Raw genomic sequence first — 21,412 nt, 5'->3', positions numbered from 1 at the left:
TATAAACTTGTATAATAAAAAGATCGAGGAAAAAGATGGTAGCCAAAATATATAAAGTACCCAGGTAAAGATCCTTAACTTGGTAATTGTTGTAAAGACAACATCACCATCGAAGTGAGTAAAAGCCAATATCCTGAATCATTCCAACTATATCGACCACCATAAACAAACTTGCTTGGAGAAAAGATAAGAATTTAACACAATTAATTAGCAAGGTTAAAAGTTAAAACATGGGTGTACTGAGCCATAGGGAAAATTTCTATATTTTTATGGAGTAATTAGGAAGCTAAATATTGTCTTACATTATTACATACTAATAATTTAATCAATGCGATATATAGTTTTCTTTTCCATTTACTTTCGTAATTAATCATATGTTCACACTGCACTTACATAGCATATGCATAATTTCATAGTGAACAAGGTAAAATAATATTTCTAGTGATAAGCTAAAACTTCAATGTCACGATCTTTTTTCATAGACATACATTTGATCTCTGTGAAACTTAGTATCAACCTTAAAATATGCATTAAAATGAATTCAGTGCTCATGGATTTAAATTTTACTATATACTTCATATAAGATTAAACTCGCCAAAGTAGTTTTTATTATCATCTTTGCCTTTGAGTGGAGTAACGTTCATTGAAGTCTGCTCTCAGCAAGCTAGCCTTGACGTAAGACTACTTGTTGAAGACATAATATCAAAATAGTAGAATCATCATAATGCCGGCATTTATGTTAGAGATATTGGAGCACGAAATGACCCGATAACACACCAGCTCTAAAAGGGACATGATGTTGTTTAACCTTCCACCAGTTCCCTTTGTTGCCTGTTGGTTGTCTTATAGTGGTCTTACTGTTTTTCTTAATTACAATTATGCTGCTTCTAATCATTGACCCTTATACTAATAATCTTAATATGCTTTTGGGAAATCTAATTAGTTAATTACCAATCTTATGCATACAATTATATACAATAATTTATATTTCTTCACAACTAACTATATATACTAAGCTAGGCTCCTAGATTAAAGCATTTATGGGCTTTACACTCCATTGTACGTAAGAAACATTGAGGGTCCACTTAATTATAAATCCTAAACATACTCGGTAACAAAATTCTAGGGTTATGGACGTCTCAACTTACAAGAAAATTTGCTATATAAATCTAGGTTAGGCTTTGTTATTTACAACTTTAAATGTTTCTATATTCACATTGGACTTTGACCATTCTATAGCTTTGTTATGATTTTTTAAATGTGTACTTCGTAGTTCTTGTGTATTATTGATATGTTTCAAAAAAAAGATGAATGGATGAAATTAAAATTAATGCTTGGGTACAAAGAATTTTGACTTGCGATATTGTTAATTTGTCTACATCTGTCAATATATATAGCATTACAGATAAGAGACTTTGGCAATTGTGTGGAATTGTGGATGACTAGAAGGAGGAACATGCTTAAGTATAATTTGGTCTTTTTCAAGGTAAAACATGATTTGGATGTTGTCACATTATGTCTCAAAATTTACCTAAACTACATGTGCTATCAGTAATAAGTCTAATGTCGTATGGTGTTCTATTCATATTAGGACTATATCAATTGTAAATTGAATTTGAGTAATTCTTTTTCATTAATATTAATCATCAAAACTAAGCATATGATTAGAGAATTGTAGAGAATGGAAATTCTGAAGCAATGAACTAAGCTATTTAAGCAAGTTTTGTAAGAGTTTTACAGTGTATATCATAGTATCTAATTGTGTACACAAAAGAACAAAACTACATGCATGCAAAAAGTGAAATATGTACTGCTCGTAAGAAACTTCATGTATGGAGTCAATGAATTAGTATTGAGGAGCCCTCAAAGTCCTAATCGAATTAGGTTAATTAAGATACACATGTGATTTTAAGATTTGATTTATTTTTTGGTAATTAATTAATTAGGCCACTTATGTTTTATAAATTATGAAGCCTTTCCATGTGCATATAAAAACAAGAAGAGAGTATTAAATTTAAAATGTAGAGGTTTAAAAAAAAAATGGGGCGGCAACAAAAGCATAGAGCAAGAAGGTATTTGAAATTTGTCAATATTCACAAATTGTATGACAGAGATAAGGAAAGGGACATATGATATGATAATATGGTTATGGTACGTACCTTGCTGATAATGAGATAGCTAAAGTTGGCCATGAATTATTGGGTCTTACTATGATTGCTGATTTTGACATTACACAACTCATATTTTTTCTTTTTAAATGGGCTTAAGCTTGGCCCATGTGAGTTTTCATATCCACAGCCAGACATCTATTGTTTTACTCTTCATCCTAATCTAACTCTCGATTAACTTGTTTGTGTCATACTCCGTACGTTTTATTTGTTTGAATTTCATTTATTTAAGTAGACTTATCGCAGTTGTAAATTGAACATGCACGGTTAGATTTTATGAATCTTTATCTCAAGTAATTCTTCTAAAATAGGAATATATAAATTAAAGAATGGTTTCTAAAGTTGGTTGAGGTTGATTCAAGCTTCTACGGAGTATTTCCTACAGTATTACATTTTGTTTTTTTTTGGTTGGCTAGATAACAGAAGGTGACCTGTCCCTCTCTTCCCTGTTTCCACACCGCACGTCAAGCAATACAATAGACTTCACATTTGTTGACTCTTCAAACCCAAACTATAATAAACAAACTTAATAAACATATATGCAATCATTAAATGTCAAAACTTTTTAATGATCTTCATTCTTTCCGGGCCGTCTATTTATATTATTTGATAGCTATTAAATGTAACTATTTAAGCAGCTTGAATTTTATTGTAATTATTTAGCTACTTTGGATTATAAATTAGGTAGTAAAAGGCTAAACGCTACATAGGTATATGAATCATTTATTTAGAATTTTTTTACATTATAATCCATTTGGATACTATCTCCTTCATTTGTTTTTTCTAGAGAATTATACAATATATAAAACGTAGACATAGCGTCTAGTATCATTATCATTATTATAAGTTCAAATTAAATAATGGTTTAATAGTACGCTTTCTGAAAAGTATTGGCATATGAGGTAAACGAACCATGTCCATGGATAAAAGAAAATTAGAATTGCACAAGTATGAGTTTGCATAAAGAAAATTGTCAATCCGTTGACTATCATATCTGCATTTTAAAAAGAAATCTTATGTGAGAAACTATCAACCCTTTTATTTTTCAATTGTTGAATATTATATATTGGTATTATTTTTTTTAATGCAAAGTTAATCATTTGACCGCAATTATCATCCATCTTAATCTAAGATTATGCCAAGACGGCAAAACCTCTCGTGGAATAATTTGCCTAATTATTGGAATAATTTGCCTAATTATTGTCACAAGTTTACGATTCCATCAAATCTACAATTCCCTTTGCTTAATGTAGTAGTGAATAGTGATTGATGAAATAAAAAAATTTAACATTTCAAAGAATCAGTCAGTATACATGGGCTGAAGCGTTGATAGGTCCGTCAGTAAAAATAAGACGTTAAGTGGGCCTTCTGCAAAGGAGAGCGCTCATCTTGCGTGAAGTTCCAGCCCAGGTTCAAAATTTAGTTATTTCTCGCCTATTTATAGGAACTTGTCTATAATCAGAAGCTAACTTACCAACAAGCAGCTTTTACTTGTAATCTGTATTAGTATGAAATTATTTTGTTTGTACTTTAATAATGCTTTAGTTGTGATTCAAAAAAAAAAAAAAAAAAAAAAAAAAAAAAAAAATAATGCTTTAGTTGTACTATGTCTGATCATGTGTTTTTCCGTTATTTTGTTTGAGTGTATAGCTAGTGATTGTATGTATAATTATTTTTATTTTGCTCTGAAATGATTTTACCAAAATTATGGTTTACCAATAATGTCTTTTATTTCCTTATGTACAATGTTGTTGGAGTTCACATCAAATAATATACGGAGTAAGGAGGAAATAAATTCTATTTGGGGTACTATAGGAGCTTAATTCCACACACGTCTAATTTATAGGAGCTATAGTATAAGAGCATGCGTGGTTACAGAGGATTGTACAACATCTTATAATAATAGAATGCCTAAGCTTAGGTTTAGCTAGATTGATCAAATAATTATTAACTGACAGAGTAATAAATCAATGACAATAGTTATCTTTTATGAAAAATACTTTTGGTTTGTTGGCGTAAAGTTCATAATACGTAGTATAATGATTGGGTAGAGCTGATCATTAATAATCCGACCTATAACATAACGGATTTAAGCACCCCAAAATATGCATTTCAAGCAAAGGCAGTCATATTCGCTTTATCCAATTTTAATATGGAGTACTACGTATTGCTATTTCCACTAAAAGCCCAACCCAACCCGCCCCGACCCGCTGACCGAGTAAGAGGTGATTGCTTGCGGCCCAATCATACCGAGAAAGCGTATGAGGCAGAGCACTCAACGTCAAGAGGCCTCTTAAAAAACAAGGCAGAAAGAATAAGAAAGCAAAACAATCTAAAACAAGAAATTTGTAAATAAAGGATTAAAAAAGGAGAAAGAGATCGCTTTTCAAAGTCATCATAATCTCAGCTTTATCCTCAAACTCAAACCCACCTCAGACCTAACCATTACTTAATAATTCAATCCTTTCTTCTCTTCTCTGAATTCGTTGCTCTAATCGCCTGCAAATTATCCGCTTTTAAGGTTTGATGCTGCTTAAAAATTCTACCTTTTTCTTTTAATTGTTCTTTAAACTTGCTTGTTCAATATTGGGTATAAACATGGTTGGTCAGTGAATTAGTATATAATCAATGAAATCTGCTACTTCAACATGTCAATCTTTTTGGTTTTATTGCTTCGGATCAGTTCTCTGTATATATATCTTTCGATTACAGTAATTCTTTTTGATTTTTGTGGGGTGAGGTTGGATGCTTTAATTATTCCTGGTCTGCTTTTTCCATGATAACATACTGTATAAATTTGTAAATTGTGAGATAAAAGGGAAAAAAAAAAGTTAAGATTGATTATGGTATTGTAAATTTAAGTGAAATTAGTGATTATGCCTGATATTTGATGAACCAAACATATGATTAGATTGATAGATCATTAGTAATTGTCAAATCCCTTCCGTTTATTCATAATCTTATAAAAGAACTTCTCTTTATATGTTGTTCAGGTTGATTTCTTGACTTCATAGAGATAAAACTTGTTTAAGAGTAATTCTTAAGTCTTGCAGATTATATGCAGTTTAATTATGAACTTACACGTCTTTGTTTCTTTCTCTTTGACCCTAGTTTCTTGAGTGCATTCGTAATTAAGAGGACAGTTATTGGTTTTTTCTGGTAGCTTATGTTTTTCAAACTCTTCCTTTATTCCCAGTACCCATGTTGGATTAGATATCTAATTATCTATAACAGACATTTGAGTTTATATATATGTACTAGCTGTACAAATAAAACTATTTATATATCTGAAACGAAAGGGAGAGAGGACAGATAACTATGTCAAATATGCTGACAATTGGGTTTGACATGAAAATTTTGACAAAGATTTAGGAAAGTAATCAACTGCTTCATGATCATTTGTATTTGGATCACATTGCAATCATGTAAATGCTTTGGAAACTAAATATGTTTTGTGAATGCTGCACAATGGTGTGTCAAACCTTCCAATATGCACCCATACTTGCCAATTGGTCACATTTGCGACTTATTGAAGGTTACCTGCTTATTAAATTGTCAAACGCGTCCTCCTTCTGATGGTTCTGGTTTCACTTAACTGGTTTATAATCCTTTAAACAAACATTTGCGTCGTTACTTGTTAATATATGGTGGTGAAAGTAAATGATATGTGGCTTGGCTGTGGGGATAATACTACTCCTTGATAGATATTGGCCTGATACATATGTGGGCACTATATAACTTGCTGTTTGCTAATTATTCATATTGTATAACTCGTATACATTAAAGCAAAATTCTGAAGTCCTTGGCTCATTATTTCAGGATCTAAATGGCAAAGAGCTCCTTCAAGCAAGAACATGATCTTGGTAAGGTTTTCAACTTTGGTTTTTGTTGGAACTATTTGGATTCTGATTCTCATAATTATCCTCTGTCCTGATTGTTTTCAGAGAAAAGACGTGCTGAGGCTGCCAGGATCAGAGAGAAATACCCAGACAGAATACCGGTAAGCAATTTTACATATCCTGCAGGTTGTTAATGCCTACCAGTTGTTTAGACTTACCTTTGTTGATTAGTTTCTTTGTTGAATATGTACCTCTTTTTTGTACAAATGGTGATTTACATTATCACATTCGCAAACTGATAATGAAATCTAAATGATGCTAGCATCACTTTGTTTTTAATGGCTTTACATCATTTGGGTTGTCCATCTGTTACTAATCTAATAGAACAATTTTGTTTACATATTTGCCTTTGTTAAACATGACCTTTATCTTACATATTGAGTTTTCTAACCATGTCTTTGGTGTGAGTTTGCTTTGAGAGATTTTGTTTTTCCTCAGTCTGTTATTGGGTCTCTTTTATCTTCTTGTTTTCATTTATAATTTGGTCATTGTATGTTGGTGTGTTTTGAAGGTGATTGTGGAGAAAGCAGAGAGAAGTGATATCCCTAATATTGACAAGAAAAAGTAAGATTTTTGTTCCTTTTATTTTTGTATGAATCACTATATCAAATTTGAACTTTTATATGGTATTCTGATGGTATTGCATGATAATTCGTTGGCTCGTTGCACTACTTATTTCTGATTTGTCTTTATCTTACCAAAGCAACTATCTGTTGGTATAATAGTACTGATGCATGGCTACTTACTCATTCATGGGGTTATCTATATCTTTCATTTTGATAGGGATTGGAGGGATTGGAGAATTAATAGGAGATATAGTGTGATTAATCCAGAAATCTTAGGGAGGGGTGCTTAAGTTTTGGCATGCAAAACAAAGACTTTGCTGACTGCTTTGACCTGAATTTTTTTATTTTTTATTTTTATATTTAGTTATCATTATTATTATTATTATTTATTGAAGTAATCCTGTTAGAATCATATCAGAAAAATACCCTTCTGTCTAAATCCAATAATGTGAAAGTTTTCAGACCTTTCAGCACTAAATGCCTTCAATCCCTTTTTCTTTTCTTAAAAGGCATTAAACTTACTGCAATGTAAAGAAAAAAAGGGAAGATTGTCTTCTAATGTTGGGGAATGCTCATCTTTTGTTTAGCTGGCAATAAAAATAAATACTACCTCCGTTTCACATTATCTGCAACAATTTCCATTTAGGGAAGCTTCACATTATGTGCAACAAAAAAAAAGTTTCCTCTTTTAGTAAATTTTTCTGTGTAAAATTACCACCATACCCTTACTAAATTGCACTTAACTTTAATAAACAACATATTAACTCTTTAACCCAAATTAATTTACCCATAATTAAAACCCTAACCCACATTCTCTCTCCTCCCTCACAAGAGTCACAACCATATCCACCACCACCATCACCATTTTTTCTCTCTCCTCCCTGTAAACCACCACCAGCACCAACCTTTATCTCTCTTCACTCTCTTCTCGCACAACCAACGCACCACCACCACCACCCAGATCCACCACACCACCGACCATTCCACCGCACCACCACCACACCATCTCTTCTCTCTGTTCTCTCTCTTCTATCTTCTCTCTTATCCACTGCACCACCGAATATTTCACCTTGCAAGTTCGCCGCCGCCGCCTCTTTTACCCTTATCAAAGCCGTCGCCGCCGCCTCTTTTCCCCTATTCAAAATTCGCCCCTTTTCAAAATCGAAATTGGATGGTGGTAAGTTGTGGTTTTAGATCTAAATTAGTAGTGGTCGGGTTGGTTGGTTTGGTGGGTTCATTGGCTGGTCGGGTTGGTTGGGTGGGTTTGTTGGGTTGTGGTGCGAGTTGATTGGTGGTTCGTCAGGTTGGTTGGGTGGTTTTGTTGGGTTGTGGTGCGACCGTGCGAGTTGATTGGTGGCTGGTTGGGTTGGTTGGGTGGATTTTGGGTGGTGGTGCGAGTTGATAGGTGGTGGTGCGATTGGTTGGGTGGGTTTTGGGTGGTGGTGTGAGCTAATTGGTGGTGGTGCGATTTGGTCAAGTGGGTTTTGGGTGGTGGTGTGGTGGGGTTTCAGATCTTAGTGGTGGTGAGAGGGTGGGTGCTGGTGGTATTTACTTTCTCTCTCATCCAATTAATCACATGTTTTTATTTTACTAATCTTTGCTTAAGAAATTTTGTCTTGGGGAATGTGAAAGGGAGTTTGTTGCAGATAATGTGAAACGGAGGTAGTATAAAAAAATAAAAAATAAGTGATGAAGAAAGAAAGAAAGAAAGAAAGAAAAAATTCTGGAGCTAAGTTATGGACGGGTACAAGAAACATAAACAAAGTCATGGATTGTATCTTTTCTTGCTTTCTTGTGTTGAATTATCTAACTTGAGAGTCCTACTTGTTAGCCTGTATATTGAACACTGATCTGGCAATGCCTCCTCCTTTACTTGATGGTCTGCTGAGCTGTCACCTTCCTGAAACATGTGCATTTTTGTCTTAATGTTGCTTTGGATAATCAATGTCATTAATGGGGTACAGAGAACAATGGGTCTACAATCTTCATGCAGCTACATAATCTCCACGAGATTAATCAAAATGTATAATTTTAGCATTTCACGTTATTAGAAATGCTCTGTATTTAGCCTGTAAGTTCTCAGGACCTTATAAGATGAAACCTTTGAAAGAGTGACTTGGATGCAATGACAATATTGCCAATCTTTAAATTTAGAATTGAGGTCATTCATTTTACTTATTCCTCCATTTAGTACTTGCTTACTTGCATGGATTCTCAAGTATAGAAGCTCATGGAATTTAGCAAACAGCATAAGCGTAGAAGCTCGTGTAGTACTTGCTTGAAGCTCATCTTATGCTATGCTTCTATGCTTAAGCCGTTTTCTAGATTCCATGTTTTGTTTTTTGCAATGACAGGGTATAAAAGGCTTAGGACTCTGTCAAAGGTCTGTAGTGCCCTTAACCTCTTCAATGTCAAGATCAAGAGGAGTTCCTTAGCATTAAAATTGGGTCTAGAATTTGTTTACTAGTGCATAATCAAGTTACTTTTCAAGGATATATGAATAATATGATCTTTTGCATGATTGTTGTATTGTAACTTCTAGTGTTAGAAGAACCTTGATTTAAATAGCAATTTAGAGCTATTCAACACTATCACAAACAGTGAAACTTTTGATAATAGTACAATTTGTCTAATGTCAACCAAGCAGTTGTTTTTTTTTTTGCTGGTCTGGGGTAAAGCTGGTTACACCCGCTCCTCCTCACTGCATGCAGAAGAAAACTTCCTGCTATGAAGGATAAAACCTACTGTAAGGACTTTTTTTGGGCGGTTAGCTGTTGCTATAGTTTAATATGAAGTATGATATGATTTCATGGTAGACTGAATATGTTAAGACTTAAGAGTAGTTGAATTATCTTTATACCATGGATTTATCTGATGGACATAGTTGCTAATTCTCAATATTGCAGATACCTAGTCCCAGCTGATTTGACCGTAGGACAGTTTGTTTATGTGATCCGCAAAAGGATCAAGCTAAGTGCAGAGAAAGCAATCTTCATCTTCGTGGATAATGTCCTCCCACCTACCGGTAATATTTGTGCTACTTTTCTCACTCTCTTTTACGCTTTTGAATTTTGATGCTTTCATTTCATAATTAATATGGAGAGTGTTAAGTGTTGATGAATCTCTCCCACTTTGTTTTCTGCAGGAGCAATCATGTCTGCAATATATGAGGAGAAGAAAGATGATGACGGGTTCCTGTATGTTACTTACAGCGGCGAGAACACATTTGGTTTTCTTGCTATGGAGTAATGTGATGTAACTTGATGGATTCTCCCGGACCTAAATAATTGAATAGTTGTCATTTTGGTTTCATAGCTATTGTGAGTTGCTGTTTCTACACTCAAAAAGGAGTAAACATTGTGTAAATGCTGTAAATAATCTGATCCTATGATGTTTTAATGGTTAATTTTACAGCTTTTAAGACTTGTTAAGGTAATGAGATTTGTGCTCTCAGATGCAGCTTCACTCCTCGCTATACGAATGCAAGGCAAAATTGAGATTTAATAATCTGATTGTAAATATCATGTTCATGTGGAGGGAACGTGAGCTACTGCCACTTAGCATGTTGCGTGTGGACAATGAAAATGGGCCTACTTTGTTTGTTTGTTTGTTTGTGTTCCCAATTTCTACCAAGGAAGCAATTTGGCGTTTTTGGCTACATACCCTGTCTCCATCGCCCATTCTCTAGGCTCTTTTCCTCCCCCTTTGTCTCTAGCTGCTTCAATTATCATTTTTAGTACTCCTTCCGTTTCTAAAAAGAGTTATACTCACATTAATCGGCTATTTTAAAATTAGGCGCATACACAACAAATACACTGTAGATATGGTCTCATGCATGTCTTAAACTTAAAACACAAATAATCAGTATACAATCCAAAGGCCTATATCTCGATTTTGAATAGCTTTATGAATTAGACCGTGCCATAAGATACAGTATATGTTTTTATTAAGATGACATATCCTAATTAGTGCTAATGATTTCAAGGACATAAGCAAGTAGGTGGACCAATGAGAAAAATGCATGTAACAGTAGTCTCGTTGGGAGGAAGTAGCTTAAAATGATGCAACCTACGTTAACAAATGGGGATCTTCGATGGCACACTCATGAAGACACAGCCACTCGTACTGCACTGACATAACTACTTAAATTACCATTAGCATTAGCATGCTAATCAACAGTAATTAAGACTTACTAGATATTGGTGCGAAGACTAGCTACCCATATTACTACTATTATTGGACATAAGACATTAATTTCCAAATAAATAGAAGTACATTTTAAGGGACCAAAATTCTACCATTCCAACTTTTTACAAACTAAGCAGGCCAGCTCAGTAAATTAGGCAAGAAAATAAGCTAAGGTTTGAGATAAATTCAAGATTTTGTAGCATCCAATTAAATTGGGGTGAAACACAAGACATACCCCACTTAGTAATCCTAGAACCAGGACATGAACTGGTGGGTAACAAATGGGCAAACCGCCCCTTATTCTCTGTTTCTGTTTCTAATTTTCTATCTATCCAATTTAGTGAATTTACCAACACCACCATACTTTTTATATACTCTCTTTGCGTCCATAATATATTTTCCTATGTACGTAGTAATGACTTGTGATTACTGATTTACTTCTATAATATAGAGACGTGTATGTTAATGCATAATTTAAATGTATTTCAATTCTTTCATAAGAGTGTGTAAGTAATAATTGTATAATGTACTTGGTTACAAGGTGTTGAAATTATGTGATTATTGTTTCCTGGTAGAGAGAATTGCTAGTGTGCAGGTTTATGATGCCAAACAGAATACAAGTAGTAGTTGTTAATTTGTTATAAGTCAATATTGGCTGTTTGACGGGGTAGGTAGATATTTGACGATGCTAGTGCTTCTAAATTTGGAATCAAAGGTCGGATCTTCGAATCTTCACAAGGTAATGTTTTCCAAGGATAATAGAGAAGGGCGCATATATGTTGAGATTCAAAGGAAACTTTGTCCAGTGCACATACAACTCTAGTTAAGACCCATTATACTACGTTACTTGACAATAGAAGATCAAAATTAGTACAATACCATTATATGTTAGATATTCTCCCTCTTGTTCATTGATTTGGAATAACTCTCATATAGATTCTATGTAACAACCTATAACTTGCAAGAGCCTATAGTAAAGGAAATTATCGCCTTTTCTGCTACTTTTAATGACCATATATATTAGTCGCATTATATATATATATATATATATATATATATATATATATATATATATATATATATATATATATATATATATATATATATATATATATATATTATATTACATTTTAGGATGTCCCAAAAAATTATCACTTTTATCTTTCAAACAAAAGCTAACTTTGCTGTAGCTAAGAAGGGACGAAACTAGAAGTATAATAAGTGAAATATGTGTGAATTGAAATTATAGCTAGTAGACAATAAACAAATAAGACAATGTGGTGACAATTAATTTAGGATGAGAAGTTATTTTATTTCTAATCTTAGTATAGTATGTATCATAGAAAAATTGAATAGTTGATTGATTATTGTACGTTTAGTACTCCGTATCATTGATTACCAAGAAGCTATGTAGGTATGTTAAGTAGATTGCTCAATTGACATGTAAAGGGAAGTGAGAAATAGGAGTAGTAGTACTCGTAGTAGAAGTGGTGGTGGTGGTGGGGCTAAAATGTAAAATTTAAGCCCCCACAAGAGTAAAAAGTGTTAGGGAGAAAGGGGGACAAGTGTAGTCCTTCTAAAGATATATTGAATTGGCAATATCAAGGTTCATCATCACCCAAACACCTCCATGTTCTCGCAATTAAGGACCTCCTCTTCCTTAGCTTCTCTTTTTTTTTTTTTTTTTTTTTTTTTTTTTTTTTTTTTTTTTTTCTAATTACAAAAACCTTCATTTAATTTTATAGCCCTCTATATATATGTTCATGTTAAAATGTCTCTTAGTACACTACTACTCCCTTTCTATTCTAAACAACAATAACTCAAGGGAAAAAAAAAAAAAAAAAAACCCTAGCTTTTAATTCCCTCATTTAAATACTAGCTAGCTTTTACCTTTTTTTTTTGCCCTAATTATACACATTAATATATATATACTCACACTTTTTTTAGATCATCATCTTATCATGTCTTCGGTTGCGCTTAAATTTTTGGCTGCCTTGTTATTACTTCAAATGCATGCATGCAATGCAAGGCACACCTTTGATCTTGTTTCCTATACCAAGGTATATGAATTATTTAATCTCGTCTTTCTATTTGTACTTAATAATAACAAAATATAACGCATGCTGATCTGATCTTGTATGTATGCATGATGGTGGATATATTTTTAAGGTGTTGGATGGTGGCGAGAAAACAAAGCTAGCACATCATGAAATTTATCTCAAGGGATCTCCTATACTTGAGGATATCATGTATACATCTTCAGGTACGTTATGCTATGTCCCATTATTTGACCGAGACAGAAATCACAAGTAATATAACCTAGGTAGCTATGTTACGTTCTAGTATAGCCACAGCCCTAGTTAATAATAAGTTGTTAGCCAGGATATGTATATTATAATGCGCATGCGACCCTTAGCTTATCTTCGTAGACTCATGCCATAGGCGTGGCAAGACCGCAAGGATGATATGCATATTATTTTTATAATAGTAATAACAAAGACCGTAGATCCAATGAATTAACAATAACATGCTGTTTTCGTCAATTAATAATTTTGTCTTTGCAGATGACATATCAATTGCTACTTTGGAAAATAACTCATGGCCGTCAAAAGATATGCAGGTAGATAGCTACATGCCTTACAATAGAATTTATGATTAGAAGGGGAACTAGTTATTAAGAACATTACTAACAATCACACATTATTATGTACGACTGTGTTGTTGGCAGGGATTCAAAGTGAAGCCAAGATCAATGCTAGAATCTAAGTCACGTGATGAGACCAAACAACCGACTGCTAGTGACGCAAATGAAGGTGAATCCGTGGAGGATGCCGTGGTCATGGATTATGTTCATCCCCATCGCAAGTCTCCGATTCACAACCATCATTAGCTATAGAATACGTACTGTCCTTAATTATATGATCAATCTAAGCTAGCTCCTAAAACGATGTTTATTATTTCCCTTCTTTTGAGTCTGTTTTTCAGACATGTAACATGATTAAACCTATAATATTAAGTATGTAGTGGATCCACAGGACCACAGTTTTTCCCCCCCTTTTTTTTGTTTGTATCCTTGAACAACGATATGTATGATGTGTGAATATATTTTGTAACATAATATATATAAATTGTGGCCAAGGAATTATATTAATGAAGTTAAACGTGAAAGATCAAGTGGAGGGCCATGTTTGACAAGTATGGTGCTTGGTTCCTCTTTATTACAATACACTGAGGGAGAGTCGGCAGGTTTCTGTTATTAACTGCTATTTCAGTTGTGCTCAACTACCAATCTCCCGCCATGTAACTGTAACAGATGAGAAATTATTCTATGGATTAGAATCAACATGCTATATCTTCATGATTTTCACTCGTCAATTAAGTCATGGACCATACGTCTCCCTATTGTTAAGTGTAAATAGATCCACAAGAAAAGGGATAATTTAGAAATGATTCAACTCCTAATATAATCAAGCTATCGGACTCTACATTGTGCACATGCCGTCGTGAAAAATATAATGCATGCTATGAATGGAGATATATAGTAGCATATGGATTGCTTACCTTAAATGGCCAAAAGTGAGATGTAGATTTCTGGTGTACCAAATCTCTATCATATGGATATTTGTCTCGGGATATAATCTTGTGTGAGGCCCGGGTCGATATCAATAATGTTGTAACATACATGTTAGAGTTAATGATTTTGATGATGACACAGTCTAACTTATTTACAAACTAATAAAAGCTTGATTGTTTGAGTGTGTGATCAGTTGCAATAACTAGGAGAATTGAATGTCTTGCGAAGATACCATGAGAAACAAGAAAGCCTGGAACAAAGCAATCCAAAAGAGAAGGATTCCCTCACAGGAACTGGTGCTTCAGAACTAAAGACATGAGAAGAGAAGTTTCCCCTCAGGGAACAGAAGCTTAGAGTGGAAGCTTTGCCAGAGAAGAGAAGTTCCTTCCAAGGAACAGAAGCCTCGAAATAGAAGTTTCATCAGAGAAACATGAAGAGTAAGATATTTTTATATTTTAGGATTTATGTAAGTGTAAGGATAATATTACACTCGAAAATATTTGTGTGGAATTGGTCTAAAAAGATAATATTGTGCAAGCTAGTTTTAAGGAAAACAGTTGAGTTTAAATTTTATCTTTATGAAAAGGATTTTATTTTATTTATTTTCGAAAATCAGTTAAAGAAATAAAATTTGTTTTGTTTTCCAAAACTTGCGGCATACTCCCCATGATCTTTCTCAAGTCATGGTCTTGCACATTGAGGAGTTCATGTTCCTTGAATTTAGGACATGATCTTCTTAGTGGGTTGGAGTAGTGGCGTTATGGATTTGCTGCACAAAGAGGTTTTTTCCAAACGGATTTTGGTCTATAAATAGTTGTTGATTTCAGTTGGAAAAATTCACCCTTGCTCAAATAGATTTCAATTTTTGTTTTCTTTAATCGAGTCAAGAGTCAATTCCACACTTGTGAAAAAGAGTGTTCTAATGTCCTTATACTAGAATTAATCTTTTCGAGTTGTATTTTGGGGAATTGGAAAGTTTGAGTGAACTTCTATTGTGAGAAAGAGAAGAGAAAGAGAAGTAAGAAAGAGAAAGAGAAAGAGAAGTGAGAAGAGAGAAAGAGAAGTGAAGAGTAACAAGTTGGGTGACTTGTCCCTCGGGGCTTTGGGTTCGTCGAGGAACTTAAAGTTAGAGTATTTAGTTTGTAATAGGATTGTTTGCTCTACTCTAGTAAAGATTCTTTTTCTAAAATCCCAAGTGTGAAGGAATTATGTCTTCGATAAGTGCAATTACTAGATATATCAAGGATCACTATTATGGAGATAATAAGTTCATTCTATTGGGGCGTCATCCTCTGTTGCTAGACTATGAGAGATGATCTTTGGGCTAGTCAAATGGTCCAAAGCCCTTTAGAATGGATCCTATATTGGTCACACACAAGGGTATTGGGTTAAGCAAGTAAGAGGCCCATTAATGGGCCTCATGAGCAATTAACTAATCATGAATTGGATTGGGCTAGCATAGTTGGATTGGAATTAGGTTTTGGGCTTTTGACATGGGCTCTTATTTAGAGATGAGATCTATAAATAAGATCCATGCCTAGGGTTTGCTAGATGTAGTCATATTTCACACACTGTGAATTTTGACATCAATGCAACCAATCCCAAAACCCTAATCCTCTCTCCAACTCACGGCCCTCATCCTCCCCTCACGTCCGTACGGCCGGCCACCCCTTGGTGGCGCGTGTGGTGGTTATCGTGGTGGTTCTTGGTTAGTATGTCTCTCCTCTCCGTTGAAGGTTGATTGAAGCGTTCAGTCACGACTAACTAGCATTAGTGGAGGTCTTAACTTGTGCCCGTGGACCAAGTAGAGGAATCACGCTTGGGGTTCTTTATCTCCCTTTGTTCTTGCTCGATCGCACGTGGAATCACGCTTCAAAGGTACGATTATTTGTGCTTTATGTGTTATGCATTAGATCCTTGGATTAGGTACTATATGAATATGATTCATGTTATTTCCGCTGCGTAGTACCTATAAACTCCTACAGTGGTATCAGTTAGCCTATTGCATTTACGCATATTGCCAATAATTCTTTGATAATCCACAATTTTAATTCAATTAGGAGGGAGAATAATTAATTATGGGTCAATTATTATATTAAATGTGATTTAACTCTTGGAATTGATTAAATGTGATTTAATAATGCTCAAGATAGCCATGAAGAGATCCGATTTTTGCCTATTATGCTCGAAAATTTCGAAAACCCTAACCCTAATTTCGAAAATTCCAAGCCCTAAAATATGATTTTTGTGCTTGATTTTGTTTCATAATTTTAATTGGGTTGATTTATGCATAAAAATGTTTTATGTATGACCATGGATTTAATTTTAAATGTTAAAATTAAATTGGGATTAATTTTATGATGAACCCTAATTTTAAGTTGAATGTGATTTAATTTTAATCTTATGGACTAATTTAATTTAATTAGGATAAGTGTTATTTTAATTAAATTAAAACAAAAAAAAAAGGAATTTTAGCAGCGGCAACCGCGGCTGGGTGGCGCAGCCACGGCGGCTGCCGCTGCAGGTGGTCCGGAGGGAGGGGTTGGGTGGGGTAGCAGGTCGGGTCAGCAAAGGCGGCAGCAGCAGCACCGTGCAAGGGTTGCGCGGCACCGCTGCTGCTGCTGTGCACCGCTGCAGTGCAGCGTACACCTCATGGTGTACGGCCACCGTGGCCGGCTTAGGCTGGCCACACCACGGTGGCTGGTGCATATTTTCAAAAAAAAAAAAAAAATCAGTTTTTGAAAATTTATTTCAGGATAATTATGAATTATTTTGGGATAAAATCAGTTTTATTTTGGATAAGTTAAAATATTTTGAAAATATGATCTTTTATTTTAAAAGATAAAGTTGGTTTTATTTGGATAAAATCTTTTATTTTAGGATAAAATCAAATATTCAAAAGTTGTTATATTTGATATTATCCATATTTAAGTTGTTAAATTGGTAATTATCCTAAATTAAAGTGGTTAATTATGGATAAGATTTGTTAGGATATTCTGAGCATATTCCAAAAGGATAATAATTGATTTAAATAATGTGATTATCCCATAATTATTTTTGGATATAATTGATTTAAAATATTGTGATTGGCTAGTAATTAGGATAGAATTTCCTAACTTTGTTAGGATAATCTTTGAGGATAAATATGATTTATCTTTTAAGATTAAAATAAGATTTAATTCTATCTCATGACAAATTTAGAATATATGATATTTTATTGATGATCATGAATAATATATGATATTATCTAATTGCTTTAATTAAAATATGAGATATTTAGATGCCATGTTTCCTTAATTGTGAACATTCGATGTTGTAGTTTAGGAAAGCATGATGAGTGATTTATTATGTGGCAATTTTATAATATATGATGTTGTTTATTGCTATATAATGACTAGTATGGCCCAGTAGATTTCTAAATACGATCTGCGCATCGTGATGTATTTTTGTAATCTTAGTACGGTCTACGAACCGATAAAGTATTTTGTAATTTTATTTTATTTTATTTAAGTAGTAGATAGAATAGAGTAGAATTACAGGTTGCAGTTAATCCAAGAAGCCCATGAAGTGAAGGCCCAAAGGAGTAAGGTGGATGCGATCCATGATGGTTCAAGTGGGAGCATTTACTTTATTAGTTTTCTTAGGATTAGGGGCCATGCTATGTCTTATTTATGCATTCAGTATTTTATGCATGTTAGATTTTATTGATGTTTTGTGATGATGCGCTAGAGTTCACTATTTAATCACAACATAATAAATCTAGATCCCAGTAATATTGATGCAGCTTTTCCAATTAAAAACCCGACGAAAACCTTGATCGTTTGTGATGGGTCAGCACTCAGCTGAGCATCATAATATATCTTGGGGAAGTGGGGGTAGAACCGCATATCTACACTTTTAATTGGTTGTATTCAACAAGGTTACCTAAATAGTTTAGAACCTTGAAGCTAAGAGTAATAATTAAACATGCGATGGTTAATTATTCAACCAAGAATTACAAGAGTTGTAATCAGTAAAGAGTTTACTCACCTTGAAAATGTAATGGTTGATTGCAGAGCCTCACTCTGGTTAATTATTGCACAAATAAAGGATCTTGGAATCACTTAATTCAAGTTGGGATCACTTAAATTGAATAGAGTGTTTTAAAGTTACCAATTTAATAATCGCTTATGGTACTTTAAATTTAATAAACATAATTGAATTTTGCGTTTACTTGTAAGTAACATATCGTTCTAATTTTATTTTTATATATAATCTCCTCGATTGAAAATAAAGTTGAGAAAAGTTCTCAAAAGGTTAAAAGATAATCCATAAACCTATATTCCAATTTTGCTAAGATGGTTCTAAAAGGCAAGTTTTAGAAATTCATGTCACATGTCTAAGGTTGGTTTTATTCAAAATGTTTGAGTAAAATACCAACACATCTTCATTTTGAAAAATGTTTCAAGGGACATAATGAGATGAGAGGTACAATCCCTCAAAAGACAAGTGTACAAGTCCAATAAAATCTCTTATCTTCAATATGATTGAATATAAGAAAATAATTGGAAATCTCTATGATCAAAAGTTAATCAAATAACAGTATTCTTCATCTACTTTATATAGAGTTTAATACTTGATTAAACTCAAATATAAATAATGATAGAATAGACTTAGCAAAGTCATGAAAAGTGCTTAAAGTAGTTGAGCAAGGTATCATTTTGAACCTAAGAGAAGTGTTCTAAGTGGGTCAAAGGGAAAGGTTTAGGAATATATGAGGATTGCATTAAGATGTTATAGGCCAAGAAATGCAAACAAGTTGCTACTTCTCAAACCTAGAACTACTTACATGCTAAAAGTTGTTATGAACAACAAATGTTTCAAATTAAATGGACCGATTCCAATTGATTAGAAACTACCTCATATAGTTGGAAGGTAAAAGAATGGAAATGTTCCAATTTAGAAGTATATTATAGAAATTGATTTAGCATATTGCTACTTCTTGGACATATGATGTCTTGTTTAGATCACTCATTGCACAATTTGGTCGAACTAAAGGAAGAAATTAGCTAAAGGAGGAATAAATCTACAAGTTTAGAAGCAAATGTTGCTACTTCACAAGTAGAATCTACAAGTTTGGAAGCAAAAGTTGCAACTTTACAAGTAGAACTAGTATTTCACCACTAATAATTGGCTAGAATTAAATAAATGTTATTCATTCTTGCCATTATCAAAACACCATTCAATGTTAGTAATGACTAAGCATCGAAGATTCAAAAACGTGGAATAAATGTTATTCTATGCTTCTTTGAGTCATAATGTGTTTTGAATTGCTAAATAGGTTTAAAGTTCTATATGATAGAAATAGTTAAACCATTTCTATATATATAAGTTGTCTCTAATATGTCAATTAATTCGAATGAAAATGAAAGTTGCATGCGGAAGATCCAAAGGGATGGACTTTCAATATCATTGGATTATGAATCCATTGATATATGTAATTATCATTCTAATTTGAAATTATGACTAAGTCACCATTTAGAGAAATGATGATGCGAACTCGAGGTCGAATACATATCGATGTAAGAAAACCGAAGGTTCAAAGACTAGAAATGGACAAAGAAACTTCATTTGTGATACGATCACTACTTGTGCTTGGTTGAAGCATAAGAGTGAAAATTTTGAAAAGTTCAAATGTTCAGTATGAAATTCAGTATCAACTTGACAAGAAAATGATTACATTACAATATGATTGTAATTGTGAAAATTTAAGTCAAGACATGTACTTGGCAACACATTCGAAATATTGCGATATGATCGTAATAATGAGAATTTAATCCAAGACATTGATAAACATCCAAGAGTTGTGAAAACGTTTTACAACAAATTCCAAAAGCAAACCTTGTGAAGTGTTTATGGAGGAAGCTATCAATCTATATGAGATATATTTTGATAATGGATGTAAATTACCTATCTTCCAACCATTGTTCAAGGGATATACTTTTAAGAAAAGCTACAAAACTAAACAAACTACATACGTCAAATCAAATGTAGCAAAGGCTTCATATATGATATGGATAAGAAAAGTTCTTATTAAGTCTTTCTACAAAGCAAGGAATAAAACATGTATTAAACCGTTTGATGCACGTTCGATTCCTACATAGAGCACGGGGTACTACTATACAACCATACTTAGCACAAAATGTTTGTTGCTCAAGTAGGTGCCCTTATGGAAATTGTTCCAAAAGGTCAAGTGGGAGTAGTGTAAATCTCAAAAGAGTTCGAGAAAAGCAACAAACAAACATGGTTCAAAACCTTGGTTGGTTCACCCTATGCTAAATATGCCTCCTCAAAAGGCAAGTGGGAGTATAAGAATTTCGAAAGGTTCGAGAGCCTTGAAAGAGTTCAAGAAAAGTGATTTCGAAAATCTCGAAGAAATTTGAGAAGTTATCGAATAAAAGCAACAATATGAGCATGATTCACCTCATGTTACAAATGACAACGCGTGGTCTCATTATGTGTAATGGGATTAATAACCATGTGTCGAAGGTAGTACATTCCAAGTGCACATCCTCTATTGTCGTTTCTCATTGAAAACTAAACAAAGTTGTTGTATGAGTTTCAATTGTTGCATCAAACCCACAATGATGACTAGCATATGTAAAACTTAGCCAAAGAAATATGATTTCATAATGACTAAGAGTTCTAAAATATTTATTTTGGAACATCATGATTATGCAAGTAATAAAGATGATTTGACAAGTTATGACTCCAAGTGGTTTAAAACCATGAAATCTGAAATAGATTCTAAGTCTGTAAGCAAGTGTATGACACTTGAATAATTTGCTTATATTGGGTGAAACCCATTGTAAGCAAAGCAGACAAGAAAGAAAAATGTTTTCTAACTAAAGCAAAAACTTGTTAAAGGATTTAACTAATTCATAGTATGACTATGATTACGATGAAACCTTTACATGTTGCAAAGATCTATTAAAGATATTTTAGTGATTTCTACCTTATGAGATTTGGTAGATGGAT

At 33.4% G+C, this 21,412-nt stretch overlaps 2 protein-coding genes across 2 annotated transcripts; both read left to right on the top strand.

The window, feature by feature from the left end:
- The first annotated feature begins 4,490 nt into the window (after positions 1 to 4,490).
- LOC145568000 (autophagy-related protein 8f) lies at positions 4,491 to 10,069 on the top strand. Its single transcript, XM_081627444.1, has 6 exons — positions 4,491 to 4,689; positions 5,988 to 6,031; positions 6,113 to 6,168; positions 6,579 to 6,631; positions 9,540 to 9,658; positions 9,779 to 10,069. Exons 2-6 carry the CDS (start codon positions 5,995 to 5,997, stop codon positions 9,880 to 9,882), a joined length of 369 nt encoding a protein of 122 aa, XP_081483570.1. The 5' UTR covers positions 4,491 to 4,689; positions 5,988 to 5,994; the 3' UTR covers positions 9,883 to 10,069.
- A 2,489-nt stretch (positions 10,070 to 12,558) lies between these two features.
- LOC145569514 (uncharacterized) lies at positions 12,559 to 13,870 on the top strand. The gene is made up of 4 exons (XM_081628854.1): positions 12,559 to 12,881; positions 12,991 to 13,084; positions 13,386 to 13,441; positions 13,550 to 13,870. The coding sequence occupies exons 1-4, from the start codon at positions 12,783 to 12,785 to the stop codon at positions 13,709 to 13,711; spliced, it is 411 nt and encodes a 136-aa protein (XP_081484980.1). The 5' UTR covers positions 12,559 to 12,782; the 3' UTR covers positions 13,712 to 13,870.
- Positions 13,871 to 21,412: the final 7,542 nt, after the last annotated feature.

The sequence above is a fragment of the Chenopodium album genome, chromosome 11 (genome assembly GCF_948465745.1).
Source record: "Chenopodium album chromosome 11, dcCheAlbu1.1, whole genome shotgun sequence".
Taxonomy (NCBI): domain Eukaryota; kingdom Viridiplantae; phylum Streptophyta; class Magnoliopsida; order Caryophyllales; family Amaranthaceae; genus Chenopodium; species Chenopodium album.
Note: the sequence above shows the minus strand (reverse complement) of the source record. Positions and strands in the feature narration are given on the sequence as shown.

Bases quoted from the DNA above. Each gene is read 5' to 3' on its own strand.
- LOC145568000 (XM_081627444.1), top strand. From the start codon at position 5,995: ATGGCAAAGAGCTCCTTCAAGCAAGAACATGATCTTG. The intron at 6,169-6,578 runs GTAAGCAATTTT...TGTGTTTTGAAG, and splicing joins AATACCCAGACAGAATACCG to GTGATTGTGGAGAAAGCAGA. The intron at 6,632-9,539 runs GTAAGATTTTTG...TCAATATTGCAG, and splicing joins CCTAATATTGACAAGAAAAA to ATACCTAGTCCCAGCTGATT.
- LOC145569514 (XM_081628854.1), top strand. From the start codon at position 12,783: ATGTCTTCGGTTGCGCTTAAATTTTTGGCTGCCTTGTTATTACTTCAA. The intron at 12,882-12,990 runs GTATATGAATTA...TATATTTTTAAG, and splicing joins ATCTTGTTTCCTATACCAAG to GTGTTGGATGGTGGCGAGAA. The intron at 13,085-13,385 runs GTACGTTATGCT...TTGTCTTTGCAG, and splicing joins TATCATGTATACATCTTCAG to ATGACATATCAATTGCTACT.